Raw genomic sequence first — 20742 nt, forward strand, 5'->3', positions numbered from 1 at the left:
TTATGATTAAGCCTGTCCCACAGTTTTTAAAAGCACTGGGGATTGTGTGTGTGTGTGTGCGCGTGTGCGTACACACATTTGCTATTAACTATTGTGCTGCCTTTTGAACCAATGAAATAAAGTTCTCAACCAAAAAATTATCAACATCTAGACAAAAACCAGATATGGTACTGGGGCCAGCCATTGCTAAGTTTGTCACCCTAGGTGATTTACACGTGCAGCAGGGTTAAAAGTCTCCTTCAAATGAAGCACTTAGATGGAATATAACCAAGCATGACTCTCGTTTGAAATCTGAGACCTGTTTTATTTAGAGTTCTTTGGGAAGTGCTTGTTCTATGTGTTTTTATACTCTTTGGTTGGACTATAGAAATATCTAAAGTTGATTGAATTAATGAAGTGATATGCAAAAATGAAAGCCTAGAAGATAGGATGAGTATGAAGTCTTATACTGATCACTCAAATACGTTTGGTTGACACAAACATTATGGGAATTAGATAAATACATTAATAATTCATAATACTGAAATAAAAATTTTCTGGTTACATCAGTACAAAAGAAACCCTGATTTATACCACAGAATAATGAATTCCAAAATTTTTATTTGTTAATATTTCCTTAGTACCCTGCACTGTACATATAACCCTTTTCTGAAATTTGGAGGGCAAACAAGAAAAACAAACTCTCTACCCTCAAATAGTTTATAATGCAGTCAATGAAATGTCTCTCTTTGATGTCTTTTAATTTCTCAGTTCATTGTAACTTCTTCATTGGATTAGTTGTTTACTTGTTAAAACCAATGTTTAGCACTTTAAATAGTTTCTTGAATGTTCCTGATAATGAAATAGTTATAATGATAATTTCCAATATTGATAATAAAGTTGATAGTAGAGATGCTCAATATTGATAGTAAAGTGATTTTGATAATCCACCAAAATATCATGAGGTTTTCCAGATAACTTCTATCCCGAATAAAAATGCACTTATTATTTATCTCCTCCTTTTATAAAAATTTTCTTATTTTATTCACATAGTGATTTTACCACAGCTTTTAATTCATATTTTAAGATTATTTTTCCAATGGATTGTCTCATTTTGCAACCATTGGTTTATATATCCATTATACATTACGTAAATATTAATATATATTTCTCAATGGCTAGATTTATACTTTCTTAATTACTTAAATTTGTTTAACTTATATTGCTGTTCCTCAGCATTCCCTTTACCCTCTTGAGCCTATTGACTTAAAAAAGCCTGAAAAGACTGACAATCCCATTTAAATGGATGTATGGAAAGTCTTTAAGATGACATATAATGATGATAGAGAAAAAGGGTGTTAAACATTGTGCTGCAGATCATTCCATTAATAAAGAGATTAATCAATAATCCTAACATTCAGACATATAATAAAGATGAAACACATTAATTATAATACTGAGCAATGACATTTTCAATACAGGGACATAATAAATACTATATAGGAAACTAGTATCTGCAAAGCCCATAAATTGGCAATGATTATACATATATTTAAAATAGGTTGAAACATAGTCATAGCAACTGTTTTCCTTTTGGCTGAAAAGCACTGTTTCAATTGGAATAGATGTTTAGACACTATGCAGAAAATACTTGATTGCAGAAGAGCAGATCTTAGCATGTGCGTGAATGTGTGTTTTTTTAATTAATACATTTTTATTCATTCAGAAAGGAAAAGAACACCAAATTTACTTTAAATGTGGCATTGTGATATGTTAAAGTGCCATCTTAGACTTTTGCTGCTGTTGCTCTTCCTAAAGGAACATTTTCTCCAGGATTCACATCCTAGTGTCCCCTGCCTTCATGTTCCCCACTCAATAAATCATGAATTCCTGGCTCTCTCATACCAGACAGCTGGCTCCAACGTGCACCTGCTCTCTCACTCTCTGAGCCCAGCATCCCTGCCTCAGCCTCCCACTGAAGTCACTTCTAGTTCATTGTGAGCAGGGCCGTTGTTAAACCTTCCTCAGTCCTAGGGACTTGCACGTCAGAAAGCTTCACACTACATCTTATCAAATGTATTAAAATGTACCCAAATCACCTATTCAATATAATTTATAGATAACTAACTATACGGAAGCTGACTAACATTGTAGTTGATGAGTTGTACTAATATTATTGATGAAAATATTAATTGAAGGGGCTGGCCCCGTGGCTGAGCGGTTAAGTTCGCGCGCTCCGCTGCAGGCGGCCCAGTGTTTCGTTGGTTCGAATCCTGGGCGCGGACATGACACTGCTCATCAAACCACGCTGAGGCAGCGTCCCACATGCCACAACTAGAAGGACCCACAACAAAGAATATACAACTATGTACCGGGGGGCTTTGGGGAGAAAAAGGAAAAAATAAAATCTTTAAAAAAAAAAAAAAAATTAATTGAAGAAGTTTTTATCTCAGTTTTGCAGATTTTTTTTCATATTTTGGAACCATTTGTTCAGGTGTCAAACAATTTTGTAAGTCCTTCTCAAACTGATGGTTCCTATGAGTGTGCTGTTACTGTCACAATGCTGAACAGCCCTGACAGTGAGGCATCTGAAGATGAGGACCATCGCCTGGATGAGTGGACCAGATCTGTGGGAGTTGGAATGCAGAGTGCTTATAGAACAAACATAGGAATCAAGGAGGAGATAGTGGTGTCAATTAATCTTATGTATATCAGATGATATTATTAAAATGCCAGGTTCTGTAGGGATGTCAATAAAGTATACCCTACAGACTAATGTCTCAAAACAGTATGTGAACTGCCTACATGTTTGAAAGGAAATACTGATGGCAAACCATCAACAGAAAACGAAGTTTAGTATGCTCCAAAACAACTGTTGGAAAATGGCAACTGGTTTTGTAAGTGGTTAAATCACCCACCAGTTTCATGACTGAATGTTTCTAAACCTTTGTTATTTCATCTTTAAAACTGAGATAATAAGCATACCTATTTGATAGAGCTGTTGAGAAAGTTAAATGATATAATCTACATAAACTTCCTGGTGTTGTATCTGGCAAATATTTGATGTTTTTGTTATTATTATTGATAAAGCATTCGTAAACAATAGCTGTTTCTTTACTCTTATGGTCTTTGTTACAACTTGGAACAGACCAGAAAATATTACTGAGCTTGATTTGGGCTTTCATTGTGATTTTAAAGATAGAAAAGTTTATAACGAGTTATTTTAAGAAGAAATATGTCAATGTTCTAAAATCCTTTCAAAAGCTAAATATTTATTTGACCAAAAAAAAAAAACGGAGTCTTAGTTTAATGAGAAGGTATAGATTTTAAAAGAGTCTTTCCTCCTTGGACTCATACAGAGCCAGAAAAGGAAGAGAGAAGACAAAGGATTTAGAAAGTATTATATAACAAAGAACAGCACCAGCCCCAGGCTCTTAATGCTTTTGTGATTCTGATGTGAATAACTTCAGGTCCCCATTCTGACATCAGTACTGCCACTGACTGTGTAAGACATGGTCAAGTCAATTAACCTCTCCCTGCTTTAGTGTCTTCATCTGTAATATGCAAGTAATATTACTTGTCACTTGCCAACCAACAGTACCTCTTCAACTACTTGACTGTCTAAGCAGGGATGTTGCAAAGATTAGCTGGTAAATGATTTATAAACCCTTTGAAATGTTAAATAAATGATGTAAAAAGCCCTAACAAGTGAAGGACAGAACAAATCATCCCATGCATTAATTTGCTACTTTACTCATATATATTTTATAAAAAACTTAAAACAAGGTAGCCCTCAATAAAGTGAAAATAGGATAGATTACTAAGAATTCTAGAGTGTTTTCTGTTGCTGTTATTTTTTAAAATCCTCTGTTATAATTAATAACATACAGAAGAAAAAGTGTATTAGAGGAAATGACTATAGTTCATCTCCTTAAATTGATGGAAAGTCTTATGAGACAAGAAAATGAACTGAATGAGAATAAGGAAACATGCTTTCTCAGCCTACTTTTAGTATTGACAATGCTACAACCTTGACAAATTTACTTAACTAATAAGGATCTTGAGTAAGATGATTAAAAACAAATCTACAAAATACTTTTGGTAGATTGGTAGATGTAAGAACAACATATAAAATCCTATACCAAGCATTGTGAGGGATTCAAAGATTGAAGATGCAGATCTCAAGGAAAATATAATATAGGGAGAAGAGCAACATGAAAATAATTAATTTTTGCATAGTGCCAAATTAAATAAACACTATAATAAAGATACTCATTAAACCTAGAGATGGGGAGGGAGTGTGGCTTATAAACTGGGCTTGCAAGATGAGGAGGATTTTGTTATCATTGGGAGAGAAGGGCATTCCAGGTTGAGAAAACAGCGTGAGAAAACCAGTAGGAAAACATCAGAAATTTTGCAAGTGCTAGCCATGATTGAGCCTTAGTGTGCATGGGAGAGACAGTGTAGAGAAAGAGGCTAATAAAGGAGATTGGCTTCAAATTCTAGGGAGCCCTGCAAAAAAACTGAACCATGTTTTGTGGGTTCCCAGGAGCTACTGCAGATTTTTGAGTACTTTGTGTTCTATAAAGTTAATTCTGGTGATAGTGTAAAGGGTAAGTTGGAGAAGAACAGGTTTAGATAAGTAAGTAGTTAGCCTTACAATTGCAATAGTCAAGAAAGAGATGATGACATTGAATGGATAGAATTAAATCAATGAGGTTTGAGAAATGATTGGATGTGAAAAATTAGTGAGATGGAGTAATTGAAGACAATTTAAGATTTCTATCATAGGTGACTGAGAAAATAGTGGTAATGTGCACTAAAATAATGAAGAGAATGAATAGTTTTGGGGGTGGAGGTGGAGATACAACAAAGAGATTCCATTTGAACTTACTGAATTTGAGTTTTTAAGGACAACCACAGTGGAATATCCAATAGGCAGTAAAAATTCTCATGCTTCAAAAAATATCAGGCCCACATTACAGATTTGATAGTCATCTATATAGAGGTGCCAGTGAAGACTATTAGGGTAAGCAGGATTACCAAACAGAACATAAAGAACAAAAATGAGAATAAATATTACTTACGAGGTAAGTAGGGGAAAGAGCAGGAAGAAATAGGAGAAGATTATGGGAGAACAAAGTGTACAGTAACTATGGTGGCCAAGAGAGGAACGTGTTTCAAGAAGAGAGGAATAATGTGTAAAATGCTGTATGCAATTTGATATAGATGATTATTGTGAAAAGCCTATTCAATTTTTCGATTAATCTGTAATGGTTTTTCTTTGAGAAGACAATTCTGGTAAATTGATAGATATGTAAGTCAAATTGAAAAGGAATTAGAAATAAAGCAATGTAGAGGAAGCAGGAAAAATTAGTTCTACCTCTTTTCTTACAAGTTTGGGAGTAAAAGAAAGCCAAACAGGTGAGTGTCTTAAAGAACATACAAAGTTAATAAGATGAAATTTATTTTGTCATGGGGAAACAATTTTATAGGCATTGGAGAAGTAGGGAAAAGAAGAAATTCTAGAAGCACAAGGCAAAATTGAAGGAACAATAATGGGAGAGAAGATAGAATTAAGAGCACCAGCACGGACTAATGTTGAGCAAAATGACTCTTGAATAAAGAAGTGGACAGTTTTGATGTGAGGATAAAGAAAGGGAAATCAAAGAAATTTATGTGGGATGACCTTGATCTTCTCCATAAAATCATTTGGCAAGATTTTCTATGGAGAATAAGAAAATGAAATATAAATAAGACTTGAGAAGCACAGAAAAATAAAAAAATTGCTCTTGTTTGGGATGGTAAAGAAATCAACTAGAATGAGCAAAGGAATTTATGAGTAGCTTTGAGGTCACTTGTTGCCTAACTAGACAGTGAAAATACTTCCTAAAGGAAGATGGCCAGTGCTTCTAGATTTATAACATTTTAAGGCTTTTATTTCTCATTACAAAGTTTTGATTTGTGAAGCATTGCAGAAAGAAAAAAAGTATTTGAATTTGGGCTAAAGGAAGTTTTCAGAGAAGAACTTAAGTAATGATACAATTGACTAGGTTATGAATTTACAAAAAACAATATAAAAATGTTCTCCTTCAAAAAAGGAAATATGTAAAACCTTGAACGAAAGCATAAGGTTCACAATTATCACATCACTGGGGCTCAGAGATGAATTGATGAATAGAGAGAAGATTGAGAATAATAATCATTAGTATCAAATACTGGAACTTCTTAAACTTAAGAATTTTTCTTTTATACTGAGAATCAGAGGGAGTGGAGAAGTTTCCCCAACCAAGGTAGATGGGATATTATCTCTAATAGTATTAGTCAAAAACGTATTGTGAAAACCGTCAAAAGACAGTCTATTGGGCAGAATTTATTCTAGAGATGTTTTTGTGATAAAAAGGTCAATGCCTTGGATTTAGAATAGAAAAGAGTTGACTTGACCTAGTTTAATACATGTTGGCATCTCTCTGTGATATTCAGAGTATATCACAGTCTAACTCAGTATGTGAGATTACCTTATTAAAGTGTGCTTTTGATAGGATACTATCCAAACTCTTCTAAGGGTCCCCTTTGTATCAAATGGCACTCTAGAGCATGCAGTGTCATGATCTGGTGTAGGAATTATAATTATGCCTTAACAGAGGAGACTTGTGGAAATTTTCACATTGTTGCTGTTAATAGAGTTGTGGTTCTTGATTTCTTTGCTGTCGTTCACTCCAAAGTGTGACTAGAATGTAGCCCTATTCAAGGGAAAAGGGGATTGAGGTCGCATCAAGTTCTGGAACCCTGTTCTGAGCTCAAGAGACTTAGTTTGAAGCCCACTGATTTGTGAGATTAAGGAAATAAGCTACTAGGTTGTGTTTAAGCCTGAATTAGATAAGTAAGATCCTTATACAGGAAAAGAAAAGAGAAAAAGATGGATCATACTTAGCATGGAAATAGGGCAGCTGATATTTCCAATATATTTTACGAATCAAAAACTTGCTTAGTTAAATTCTTTACAAAAGGGTTCCCTTCTGTAATCGATAGCATTTCTCAGATAGCTTCCTGTTACTATGTCGATCAGCGGTTCTAAAAATTTGGTCCCTGGACTCCTGTATGTCCCCCAAATCCTTTCAGTCAGTCCCTGAGATATTTTCCCTCAGTTCACAAAATCAAGATAATTTTCATAATAATACTGATGCTATCTGCCTTTTTCACTAGGCTAACATTTGCACTAATGTTAATGCAAAACATGGTGAGAAAAATTGCAGGCACCTTAGCACTAACCAACTCTGTTAGTAACTGGTATTCTCCACCCCCACACATTCACAGCTAATATTTTTCAAATGCAAGATTTACCTAAGAATGTACTTGATGAAGCAGTAAAAAAATGTTAATTTTGTCAAATCTCGCCCCTCAAGTACAGGTCTTTCTAATATTCCATGTGCAGAAACAGGAAGTCACTCAAAGCACTTTTGCCATGTGCCAGAGAGCATGGTTGGCTCAAGTGCAGTACTGGGGTGACTACTTGAGTTGGGAGCTGAACTAGCCATTTTTTCATGAACCACCGTTTCTACTTGAAAGAACAACTGACAGGGTTTTTCAAACTGTGGTTTTTCAAACTTGGATATTTGGCAGAGATTTTCTTGAAAATGAACAAAGTGAGCTTGACACTTCAAGAGAAGCAAAATCCAACTGTATGTGTTGCCAATGAGAAAATCTGAGCTTTCAAACAAAAATTACAATTTTGGAAAACTTATTATCTGCCCCTGTGACCCTTCAGTTTCCCAGTTCTTAAAGACTTTTCTGATGAGATAGTTGGTGTTATCAACAAATGTGTTATTGTATAATGAAATGTATCATTTACAAATTTTGCGTAACCCAGTGAACCAATATTTTCCAAATGAGCAAAGCCTAATATGAAAAAAATACACATGGGCAAAAGATCCATTTAAAGTGCAAGGTAGACAATAGATTTTAATAAATCAGAGTATGGAAAGCATATTAATATGGTTTTAGATTCCACATTGCAAAATTTTTTTTAAAATCCACAATTCTCTGAAAAGGCTATTAAAATTCTCCTCACTTTTCCAACTAAAAAATCTGTGTGAGACCAGATTTTCTTCATATCCTCAACTAAAACAACATATTGAGACAGATTGAATGCAGAAGTAGATATGAGAAACCAGAAGTCTTTTCTTAAGCCAGACATTTGCAAAATTAAGCTGGAGAATTGCAAAATGTAAAACAATGACATCCTTGTCACTGTTTTTTTGCTTTGGAAAATATATTTCATTTCATTAAAAAATATTTATGTAAACATGTAATGGGTTTATTGTTTATATTTTAAGTGAATTAATAAAATTTTTTTCAGTTTTAATTTCTCATATGGTAAATGTTCGCAGATGTAACCACATAAACAAAAGCTCACTGGGGTTCTTAATAATTTTGGAGAATGTGATGGATATCTGAGACCAAAATGCTTCAGAAACGCTAATATAAATCAAGTCCTAAGTACATAGTAATACTCAAGGGCTCTTAACACAATTCACATGATTTCAGAAGTAAAAATTGAGAAGTTATGTAATTGCATTTGTAATAAAAGGACAAGAAGAATTTTTCTTCTCTTTTAAACTTAAAAGAAATCCTATCACTCATGTGAGAGAGAAGACTTCAGTGCCTGCTGATGACATTCTCTCCATTCTTTCTTCCAAGTCTGTGAGTCTCATTTCATGTGTTCCCATTTACAGGAGTAAAATTAGCATGTTATCCAGTCACCATTTGGCTCATGACTCAATGTCACTATAAAAATCATTTTAGCAGCTTCCTAGGCTTACTTTCGTTTAGGATACATCTATGTAGAACGCTTCAATTTGTTTACTATAGGAGACGTAAGTACCTGCTTTTTCTAACCTCTTGCAATCTGTCTAAATCTGTAAATTCTACTAGGGCAAAATCTTCTGGTTTATTATGTCAAGTAATTTGTGTATATGATATTTAAAAAAGGTAAAGGGCATAAACAAGGAAAAGACCAACACGATTCATGAATCTCAATTTAGGATTCCATTATACACATGAAGAAGTTTTAGAATACCAGTATACAGCTGCTTTTGTTAAAGAATGAGAAAGTGGGGCTTTTACAAGAGGGGGAAGAGAAAGAGCAAGCTTATTTCTTAGTCATGAATTTTGTTTGGATCTTTAGATATCAATATTTAGAGATTTATGCTTTGAAATTTAATCTAACTTTAAATAGTACACTACTTAAGTAATAAAATATCTTTTTCCCCCTCTCTAATCAGACTTTGAAGATCAGTATAATTGGCTCTTTTGTAGAATTGGATACAAAAAAATAACATATTATCTTGTTTATATCCAATACTACCATTTTGTCATCTAGAAAATTCTAATCATAGCAACAGAAACAGGAAACTCTAGTGAAGAATTAAATCCCACTTTTAGTAAATTTTCCAGATTTTGTTTGGTTAGTTTGTTTTTATAAGGCCAGAATGTGTGCTAATTACTACTCTATTAAACCTCTACCAGCTGCTGACATTTATTAGACTTTTTTTAACTTTTATCATTTTTTCGTGACTATTTGTCAGACATAATCATTTGGCAACAGTTTCCCAGAATTTCTAAGCAAAACTACAAGTCATTATACAGTGGTATATTTAGTGTAAAAGATATTTCTGGTCTCTGGTAGTCACATCACTAAATTGAGGAGCTGTGTTTAACTGAAAGAAAAAATAACGTCGTTGCCATGCATGTAAAAATAACTATCTTTGTGGGGCTGGCCCCGTGGCCGAGTGGTTAAGTTCGTGCGCTCCGCTGCAGGCGGCCCAGTGTTTCGTTGGTTCGAATCCTGGGCGCGGACATGGCACTGCTCATCAGACCACGCTGAGGCAGCGTCCCACATGCCACAACTAGAAGGACCCACAACGAAATATACAACTATGTACCGGGGGGCTTTGAGGAGAAAAATAAAATCTTAAAAAAAAAAAAAAAAAAAAAAAAAATAACTATCTTTGAGTACCTAATGAGAATTCACTGAAAGAACTATAATCATGAAGAGTAAGGAAAAAATAGAGAGTTCACAGCATCTATAATTTTCTTTAAAAATGTAACTGTATTCTTTCCTCCGTTCACTTATTTACATATGTGTTATTTGTCACCTATTGTTTCTTTTACTGAAAAGTAAATCCTTTATCTGGAGAAAGAAAATGTAATAAAAATGAAACACTACTCTCATAATAATAACTATTATTATCATAATGATTATAATGGCTACTGTAATTGAATGCCCAGTACTTAGTCTCTGTGTTACTTTAAAGGTTTAAAATTGGATGCACATCAATCTGGCAGATAGATTTCGTAAACGCTTAAGGGGAGAAGAGGTTTACAGGAATAAGCTTTTCTCGCAATCATCATTATTGTCTTTCACTCAATTGAATTGAAAGCTCTATAGACACATTTTAAAGGTGAACACAATATATGTTTACACCTTTCATAACCCTGTTTCTTCTTCTGTGTGCTCATTACTTCCGAGTACACTAAGTAAAAATTCAAATTAAGTTGAATTGGCTCCGCTCTTATAAGTAGAATTACCACCATGATCTTTTAACATTCTCAGATATACGTATCATAAAACAGTAACTTTCTTTTAATTCATATCTTCTCATGGAAAATGTTACCACGTTTCTCTGTCTCATTCTTGATATTTCAAATTTAGCAGTCACTTAACATCTCTGAAACTCATTTCAGACTGAGATATTTTTGCCTACTTCGTAGCATTGTTATCAAATGAGAAAAGCAGTTGTGCTTTTTTAAAGGCCTGTGTTTTAAAAAGATATAAAGAGACTAACAGTGAAAGATAGTGACAATGATTATGAGACAAATTACTCCTGTAACCCCACTTTCTCTTAAACTTTTATGAGATATATTTGCTAGGTTGATGTGCATGTCCAATTCTAAATCTTTCAAGGAACACAGAAACTAAATACTGTGTTGGTTAATGATGGTAGCGTAGGTAATGAAAATATGTTTATACCTAACAGCAGTGAATTACTCCAAGGTAAAAAACTTTATCCAAACTCGTTCCTCCCAGACAGGGAACCTGCTAAAGCAGGAGTGGAGTGGAGTAGAACTTCGTAGACCTTCGTTCCAGACACTTAATTAATTAACTACGTGAAGATGGGCAGATCACTTGAATTATCTGGTCCTCAGATTCTTTAAACTGTAAATCTTCAGATTTTTAGGATTTGGTAATTTAGTGTAACCAGGGAAAAGGGAAGTTCTTTGTGGCCACCGATGAAGGGTGATTAATATATTTCATCGTCATAGTTCAGTTCTATTCAACATACTTTTATTTAACACTATGTACAAAGGACTCTACTAGGAAATGTATGTAATTAAAACATTAACAAAATGCAGTTGCTGTCTCGTCAAAGCTTGTGATCTGTCTAGAAGGAGGGGTAATCATAATGACAGTCAGAATTTAAGTGTCCTGTGCAGGCACAAATCAAAGCCCATGGGAGTGCCAGCTGAAGAGATAGGGAAAAGAAGACAAAGGGAAGACGGCATCTGGCTGAATTTTGAGGGCTAAATCCATCTCAACAAGCGAGTTTGTCAGCGGTAGGCATTCCAGCTGGAATAATAGACTTGAACAAATGCACCACCAGAGAAGCTCTGGAAAAATATTGTGCGTTATTCTACAGCATATCATGTATGAGAGCGAGTGGTTGAAATTAAAGCAGCAAAAGTGGGTTCTTTCCAGATTGTGGAAAAACTCAGCACTAATGCTGGTAAGAGCTTTTCCTATGTTTTATAGGGAATAAATATGAGTGACAGCAAATAAAAACCAACATGACCTGGCAAGTAATCAGACATGGATATCAAGTGAGAGAAATAAGTAAAAATATGCTCCAACACAGTGTATTAATAAGGCCAGTTTTCTCTATTTGTGTGTTTTGTTGTCTTATTTGTTTTTATAGAATTTGAAATGCTTGTGCAAAACCAAGTGGAAATACCTATTTGGCAGGCAGTTGCCCTTGTGTGTGAGGCGGTGGGGAGAAGAGTCTAAACAGAAGATGCACGCTTTTCCATTATCCATAGTGAGGAATTAGAAGCCTTGGGATTAGATGAGTTATTCAAGTCAGGAAGTAAAGAGGTCCAGGATTGATCCGAAATTCCTATGAAATGTGCACTTATTTCAACAGGTGGCCTAGGAAGAGAAATCTGTGATTACAAAGGTCAAATAGGATGGAACCAGGATGGTAAGGTTTCATGGAAGTGAAGAAAGTGACAAGGGGTTTCTTCATCAGCATCCACCCACCACATGCCTGCCAAACATTGTGTCAGGCTCTTTAGCTATGTAATCCAAATACACTCTCATAGCCACCTTGAGAACGAAGTATATTTATCACAATTTATAGAAGAAGAACTGAGTACAAAGAGATTAGACATAGCATAATGAGGAAATGAAAAGTCTAGATCCAAACACAGCTAAGTCTGATTCCTATAATAATCTTGCCTCTATAACTTGCTGGATGTGCTGGGGGGGAGTTTCAAGGAGAATGCAGCTGGCAGGGTCATGTATCATAGACCACTCAGACAGGATGGACACTCACAAGAAACGTTAACGTCAAGCAGTTACTCATGTTAATAAAGATCATTTCAGTGATCTAGAAAAAAGCAGTCTCCATAAAACCTACTATAGAAAATCCAGTGGAATACAAAAATTCTAAAGGTTTATTCAAGGAAAGTGAGAAAATAAAAGTAGCCAAACCCATCATAAAAATTTAATAAAGAAGAGAGTTGGTAGTGCAAAGGTGTATGTAGGTTGAGGAAAGGGTATATGGTTGAATGGTTGGTTCATTTTTGTTAGTAAGAGAAGACTTGAATATGCTTTTAAACATAAGGGAAAAATCAAGGGAGAAAGACAATTCAAATTATTGAACAAAACAAAAAATAATGGATGGAACAAGGTCCTACAGAGGTGATAGAAGATAAAATCAAAGCATGCCTTAAAAAGAAAGAGGCTAGTTCATCTAGAAAAGAAAGAATAGAGATCTACAGAGAACTGTGTTTGAGAGAGGAAGAAATTTAAGAGAACTTGCAGCAGATGTCCTCTCTTCTCAGAGAAGGAAGATGCAAAGTCATCTCTTAAAGCATGGGCTGTCTGGTTGTGTGAACTGGAAACAGTTTGGAATCCTCCCCACAGAGAAACGTGTACGGAAGAATCAACTAGAGGTGAACAAAAGAATTTCCCATCAACTCAGAGTGTATACAATAACGAAGCCAAAAATTTATAGTTGAGCCAATTGGCACAATTTTGTGCCATTTTCTGATAACACTCAGCCACCCAGTAATGAGATCAGAGAAAGTGCACTCTGCTGTTTTCCCAGGTGAGGCTTAGGACAGTCAAGGAAACAACAGATCAAAGGGGCTTCTTGATGCTAAGAAGCAGCCACGTGAAATGGTGGGCAATTGATCCAGACTGGACCTAGAGGAAACTAAAAGGGTTAAAGGAATTAAAGATATGACCAGCGTGGAGAACAGATTCATTAAAAGTAAGGGGAAAAGAAAAAGAATAAGCAGTTACAACCAAAGAAGAAAATTTCCAAATTCAAGATTTTAGAAATGAGATAGTTTTGATTGATCGTAGTTTTTACACCTCCACCTGAAATGCATTAATGACCATGTCATCCAGCTGTCCCACTTTACTTATTAGAAAATGTAATGCCAAGAGGTCAAGTGATTTTCTGAAAGTCACTCCATGACCCAGTGGCAAAGCCAAGACTAAACCCAAAATCTTTTGAAGATCATTCTGAAATTTTAAAATGATAACCACCATTAAATCATATTCCTGTAAAAAAGAATACAGTCAAGTGAATGAAAACCAGTGTTTTCCATAATATAGTCACAGTAAAGCATGCATTATATATATATTTCCTGTTTCAAAACTTGTATTACGCTATTCCTCCCTCTTTCCTGTTTCAGTGTCCTCTTAAAGAATACAAAACTTGTCTCCAGATTGAATTAACAGCTCCCTCCTCAAAATGTTGGGGAAAGAACTAACCCTAAAGGAATGTGCTACTGGCTGCCGTCCTAAATTGCACTGTAAATGGCATCAAGTTATTTCGGAGTGCCAGTGTGCATGCACGTGATGATGTATGGGTTCCACCATTGTAGCTTCCTTCATATTTCTTAGATTTTGAAAAGACTCCTTTCTCTTGATTATTGGTGTAAGTTTTTAAACTATAGTAAACTGTAATTGGAATGTTTAGGAATAGGAGGGAAATTGTGTTATTTTAAAGTACTGTTTAAACAAATTAACCCAACAGAAATTCATTACAGTCGGCCCTCTGTATCCGCGGGTTCAACGGTGGTCTCGCGGCTGCAGAATCCGCGGATATGGAGGGCGGACTAAGGGACTTGGGCATCCGGGATTTTGTTATCCGCGGTGGGGGTGGGGGTGGGGGTGGGGGGGTGCTGGAACCAATCTCCTGCTGATACTGAGGGACTGCTGAATTTTCTATCTTAGCATTCATCCTTCTTTTGACCTTCAAGGAAGGATATAAATGTAAACAGAGAAGAAAAACCTAAAGATTTGCATTTGGTGGTCTTTTGTTAATACACATATCTCCTATTTTACCTTGAAAATATTTTTCTTCATTAAGTCTTTAAGTATACGTATCACTAAATTTTTGGGGGGGAAATCACTTTTATTGACTCCTTTGTAAATTTGAAAATTGTGTTTCAACGATTCAGTCAAGAAAAATTGTTATTCCTCTCAAGACATGACTTACCAAGGGGGCCACAAGGGAGCTGTCCTCCTGGACTGGAAACAGTATTTGATCACTGACACTGTTTAGAATTGCTGGTGCATGGTGATAATAAAAAGCAAACTGGATTTTGGTCAGTCTCATCACTGATCTTAGACTCTCTGCAGACCACGAGCTTGCTTACTGCTCACCTCTAGGATGGACCACTTCCACTCCACTTCCCACCTTGCTATGATGTTGCTCTCAAGTAGTTCTCTCTGGAGTTGAAGACTGACTAAAATGATATTAGAGAAGGAGAAGTTCATGGTCTAAACCAGGTGTCCATAAACTATGGCAGGCAGGCCATATCTGGCCCTATGCCTATTTTTGTAAATACAGTTTATTACATTTATTTAACATGTTGTCGTTGACTGCTTTTGCACTACACCCAGAGTTGAGTAGTTGGGATAGAGATCATACGGCCTTGAAAGCCTAAAATATTTACTATCAGGCCCTTTACGGAAAAAATTCCCTGACCTTTGAGCAAGAATCAAAGCATTACTTGCATTATGGACTTGTAAGCAAGACAATTATTTCACATACATGTTGTAGGCCAGTAACTTAAGTGTCTTTGTTAAATGTTTACCAATGACCAACATTATATTTACATTATATTTATTTATTTTTTCTCTGTTTTGTAGCCCCTGCTATGTGGATATTTGTTAGCAATGACTGATGTGGAAACTACATATGCAGATTTTATTGCTTCAGGAAGAACAGGTAGAAGAAATGCAATACATGATATCCTGGTTTCCTCTGCAAGTGGCAACAGCAATGAATTAGCCTTAAAATTAGCAGGTCTTGATATCAACAAGACAGGTGAGTCATTTGACACATCTTCTTTGTGAACATGGAATCATTTGCAGCATTTCACTAAGTAGGATTAAGGCATGAAAAACCACCTTTGAAAGTAACTAATCGAAAAGAGTTATAAACAGTCGAAGGAAAGATAAGAGTCAGGGCCTAATCTTTTAATCGCTCTTGCTCTGTTTTCAATGACTTCTCTTTACAGGATCCGACTCCAATGCAGAGTCTTTAATCTGATTTTACAAATGCAATCAATAAAACACGTGGGTTTTTAAAAAATTCTAGTCTCTAGAAAAGCTCTGAAATTTCTTACGTAGAGTATTTAACAAAGTTGGAATTCCCATGTTTGACAATATCGGCAACCTGTAACATTTAATAGAGTTAGATGCTTAACAGGATTCACGAATGAGTCTGCTGGTCCTCAGTTCCAAGAACCATTTCAAAAGAAAAGGGTCTCCAGGACCAATTTTATTGAGAATGGAAGTAAAACATTCTGTTATATAAATAAGTCATAGGTAAAAAGGTCTTTTCATTTTCCTTTCATGATGGAATGGGTTTGGGAAAAAATTGTCGTATTATTAGCCCTCGAACTTTTACCCAAGGAGAGTAATTTTATCCATGAAAAAGTAAGGCAAGTTTAATACTCAAAGTACTTCTGCGTTTTGATGAATCCCTTGATAGTTCCTCCATCTGTAGCTTCTGCAAGTATCAAACTTGAATGTATTTCTCGGAGGAAAAACCCTTTAAAAGTAAAAAGGAGTTCAGATTAAGTAACTACACCACAGTGAAAAGCACTTACCAGTCTCTGACTGATGGTAACCATTCAATAGTTTTTAGCTACTAGAATTTTTATGGCAAAGCCTTCCAGTTCTTGGAAAACTGAGTCAGAGTGTATGTTAATGAAACAGTATGGCAGCATTACCTTAAAATACCTAGGAAGAGTACTTTATTCAATGGCTGCAGGTGAGCAGGTCCCAGATTGGTCTTTTCAAATTCACATTGAAAATAAAACTGTAACATCACCACCTTGGAATACACAGACCCATGTATATTTTAGGTGGCGTTGTTTCTCTATTATTTTACTACCAGGAGTTACTTCTCAAAGCAGCTCTGAGAAAGGCTGTAGGGAATTGTTTCAAGTTGGTGGCATGAGGAAGGTAAATAGATATTTTTTCTGCAGTCTTTGGAAATTTGCTAATTTCTTTCATAAGACATTTTTATTTTTATATTAATATTCTATGTTAAATAATCTGCATTAATTTTAGCCACCCTTAATATTAGGGCATTTTTATTCATAGTGCAGTTTAATTTCTTCTTTCTCTGTCTTCACTGAAATTGAGACTCACTAGTCCCATGACCTTTCTTTTACAAGAAAATATATTAGATTATTATATAATAATTTAAATAATTGGTATTTTATATTAAATACAATTGAAATAATTTTATATTTTATGTTATTATTAAATAACTTAAAATAATTCAAATATCTTTATGCTTCCAAATGTGTTCTTTTCTAAACATTTATACACGTTAATTGCAATTCTCTTGAAAATTTTTCTTTTTCTCTTCAAATCATAAAGTCCAGAACTAGGCAAAATCTAAACAGCACTGACTTTATTTATTATACTACATACAAAGAACTAAAAATAACAACTGTACAATACTGACCCGTATGACAAATGAAACACCACTAGCTGAGAGTTGTGAGGGATCCCCTTTTAATCCCTGCGTGTCTGCTTTTTTAGTTTATACTCAACGATGTTGCTGTCCCATGTTTACCTTGAATGCTAACAGCATCTCCTTAGCCACTGCTTTGTGTTTGCAGCCTTATACTCAGCTCTGAGAAGTGTTCCCAGATACCTAGAAGGCCCCAGCCCCATGGGAATCAAGGTCCTCATCCTGTATTCATGCAGTCACTTTCATCCTTAAATATTCTTCTGTCTTGCATCTGCCCTAATTTGACTTCATTCCTTTGGTTCCTGAGAGCTTCTCTTGTTTATTCAGTTCTCGTTGCATGCTAATCTACACATCTCAGATTCAGGCCATCTGCACATCTTAGGAGACTGTTCATGGCTCTAATAGTGAAAGTAGTTTATGAAAATGATATATAACGCTTGGTCATACCCTTGGAACCAGTTTAGAACAGAATTTTTTTTTAATGTAGAAGAACTGCTTTTAATGTCCCTAAAGTATGGTGTATGGTGAGATGTTTTGTGTGTACTTGTAAATAGTATAGGAGAAACTGCCTTTCAACATTTCCATCTAAAGAATGGACCAGCTCACTTACCTCTATCCATTTGAATTATGGTAACAAACTCTTAGTAAACATGGATATAATTTACATTATTGCAATGACCCAAAATATTTTGTCCAGTAAGCCATGTTGGTGGTTTAGTAATGAACTAACACATGCAAATATATGAATCTTTGAATCAAGGATTGCTTACAGCTTTCACCCAGGTAAAGTGACTTCATACGGAGAGAATGCATTGTTTAATTTCAGTGTTTGCTCTGTCACTAGCCGGGAATGCTGCTGAGGGTGCCGCCATTAGGGTGGTTTTATTGGAGTTGTGCATCTGTTCTCTACAGGCAAGCCAGGGGCCATGATAACTGTCTGACAAGGGACTGACCAGCTGACATAATGTCCTTTCATCTTCCACTGTTGCTTTTAATTTAAACTAATTAAAGCTTTGAGAAATCAGCTGGGTTATCCTCAAGTGCTATCAATAATGTAAAATGCAATTTTTGTATTTCTTAAAATAAGACAGTCAGGAGGAAAAAGGTAAACTTGCTCCTCACTTCTGATTTCTGCAACCTGTGAAACTATTGACTTCTGCAACTTGTGAAACTATATTTAAGAGCCGTGACCTGGCCATGAGATTTCCTAGCTATTTAACAAAAGCATAGATAATCACTAACCACTGTGAAAATTCAGTTATTTTGTTTTTGAGCCATGATGTTCCAAGTTCACAGAGCGAGAATCAGCGAGCCTTTGAAACACTTAAGCTATTTTCTTGATGAGGAATTGATTCCCAAGAAAATACACTTATCTCTCTGAGGATTTCAGACTGGCTGAGTATTTCTGAAATTTCCAATATGATATATTGAAAGTCGGTAAATATAAGCAATAGTTTTTATTTTGCCTTTCTCCTTTGTTCATTGTCTCTTACAGAAGGTGAAGAAGATGCCCAGCGAAGTTCAACAGAACAAAGCGGGGAAGCCCAGGGGGAAGCAGCAAAATCTGAAAGCTAACACCCCACTTTGATCTTCAACACCTGACAATGTGTCCAATCTCCAGGCCTGGCTGGAATGCATTTATTTCCACGAGTGAAAAGGGGAAAAAGAAAATGGCTGTGCTGCATTGCAGGAACCTGCTCATCATCGTGTTAGAAATGGGGGCAGAGGCTGTGGCTGCAGACAGACTTTTCTCTACCTCTGTCATTAGCAATGGTTGAAATCATGTGGCTTGTGTTTGGATGTCATTTTTGTCTGGATCCTTTCACTTGACCATGTGATGAAATGCTTGTAGAGAGTAGCAGCGACCTAGACGGTGATCCTTCCTGTAGCATCTGGCCCCTCACAATGTCAGAGGATTTAATTGTGTCTAATTGCAAAGGGTTGGTTGAACCCCAGAGTTTAAATATCTCTGGCCCAAGTATTCACCCAGTAAAAGAACCATCCAGAAAGCACTGTTTTTAGCATTATGTATCTGTGTGTTCCTGCTGTGTTATTTACACTGTTTTGTATTGTACAATATAGATGCTCAGCACTGCCCCCTTATTCGATTGCTTATGAAAAACAAAAATAATGTATGTTACTGTGAATTTTTATACCACTCATTTTTAAAAGGGCTGCCTCTTTTTCTTCTCCATAGTGTGGTGGTGTACACAGGATACAACACACATATTTTTAACTTAATCTTCCCCTTTAATCCACTGTTTGGTGAATTGGTTAATTTTAACAGATTCATCAAGACTCCTTGCTTTACTATACAGGCATTTGAAAATATCCATTAATGTGAATATTACCTGAATTCAGTCTGTTTGGTGTCTGCACAGACGAGAATTTAATCTGCAAATTTTGTTTTATTCTCAAGTAGGGAACTTTTCCCAACTAATATTTTTATTTTTAATTATGAGGATTTAGGAGAATTGGGAAGGTGGGAAAGAGAAGCCAAGACAATACTAAGAAGTGGAAATATTTTTTTGTAATGGAATTAAATCTCTCACAGTGCTGTATGCTCCTATTTAAATTTGGAGGACAATTTATCTCCGTGGAGCTGCAAAAGATGGAGAAAATGATCTCCTTGCAATCATGTGGACACCAATCACAAAAGTAAAGCCCTTGTGTTGTGTTTTTCATGTCTTTTATCAGCCCTATCAGATCCAAATGTTATTATGCACTTTTTAATGTTTGTAAACTTTTACTAATAATTAGTGTGAATTGCATTCTGATACAATAATAGTCATCATTAGAAGTTAACACAATCTTCATTAATACTGTTGATGGCTTCTGCTGTGTTTTGACATCATGGTTCTTACGTGGAAAGGTTTTGTGAGCTGTGTAATCCCTCTGGTCAGTATTATGAAATCATTTATCAGTGGTAATAAATAAGGAACCAGTAATATGCCAATGGCTCATGAGTTACTGGACAAATAGCAGACAACAGGAAGACTCTTTTACAATAAAGAGCCCACTTAACTGTCCTCAAGATCTTAGATACAGGCCCATGTGAAGGAGGTTAAGCAGCATTTCTGCAGGTAACCTATATGGACATAGCAGGAACTCAGCCCTCCTTTGTAGTTGCATAGAGGATGAAAGGTAAGTCTGCCCTCATCTCCCTTCAGTACTTTTCAGATGAGTGGGATCAGGGTATGGATATCATTTGGTCCTCAATCATATATTACTAGAACAAATGTTAACTGTGTCTCAGAAAATAGAAAGAGAAAAGATTAAATTTTAGAGTACTTCCGTCTGTCTAATACATTAGAGTCCAAAAGGTACAGTTAAAATTCAAACAGATCCACCTGTCAATAGACTCATAAGTGGAAAAAGAGGTTCCTGAGGCTATTTTAGATCATTTCTAGTAGTCTGTTGAAAACATCCAACACAAAATCACTTTTTCAATATCCTCATTTACTATCCTCAT

At 35.5% G+C, this 20742-nt stretch overlaps 1 protein-coding gene across 1 annotated transcript; it reads left to right on the forward strand.

The window, feature by feature from the left end:
• Positions 1-8756: 8756 nt before the first annotated feature.
• Positions 8757-20222, forward strand: PKIA (cAMP-dependent protein kinase inhibitor alpha). Its single transcript, XM_046642559.1, has 3 exons — positions 8757-8855; positions 15428-15605; positions 18766-20222. The coding sequence occupies exons 2-3, from the start codon at positions 15455-15457 to the stop codon at positions 18843-18845; spliced, it is 231 nt and encodes a 76-aa protein (XP_046498515.1). The 5' UTR covers positions 8757-8855; positions 15428-15454; the 3' UTR covers positions 18846-20222.
• The last annotated feature ends 520 nt before the right edge of the window (positions 20223-20742 follow it).

This window comes from Equus quagga, chromosome 16, assembly GCF_021613505.1.
Source record: "Equus quagga isolate Etosha38 chromosome 16, UCLA_HA_Equagga_1.0, whole genome shotgun sequence".
NCBI lineage: Eukaryota > Metazoa > Chordata > Mammalia > Perissodactyla > Equidae > Equus > Equus quagga.

Coding starts and splice junctions, on each gene's coding strand:
- PKIA (XM_046642559.1), top strand. CDS start 15,455: ATGACTGATGTGGAAACTACATATGCAGATTTTATTGCTTCAGGAAGA. Junction 15,606..18,765: donor TCTTGATATCAACAAGACAG/GTGAGTCATTTG, acceptor TGTCTCTTACAG/AAGGTGAAGAAGATGCCCAG.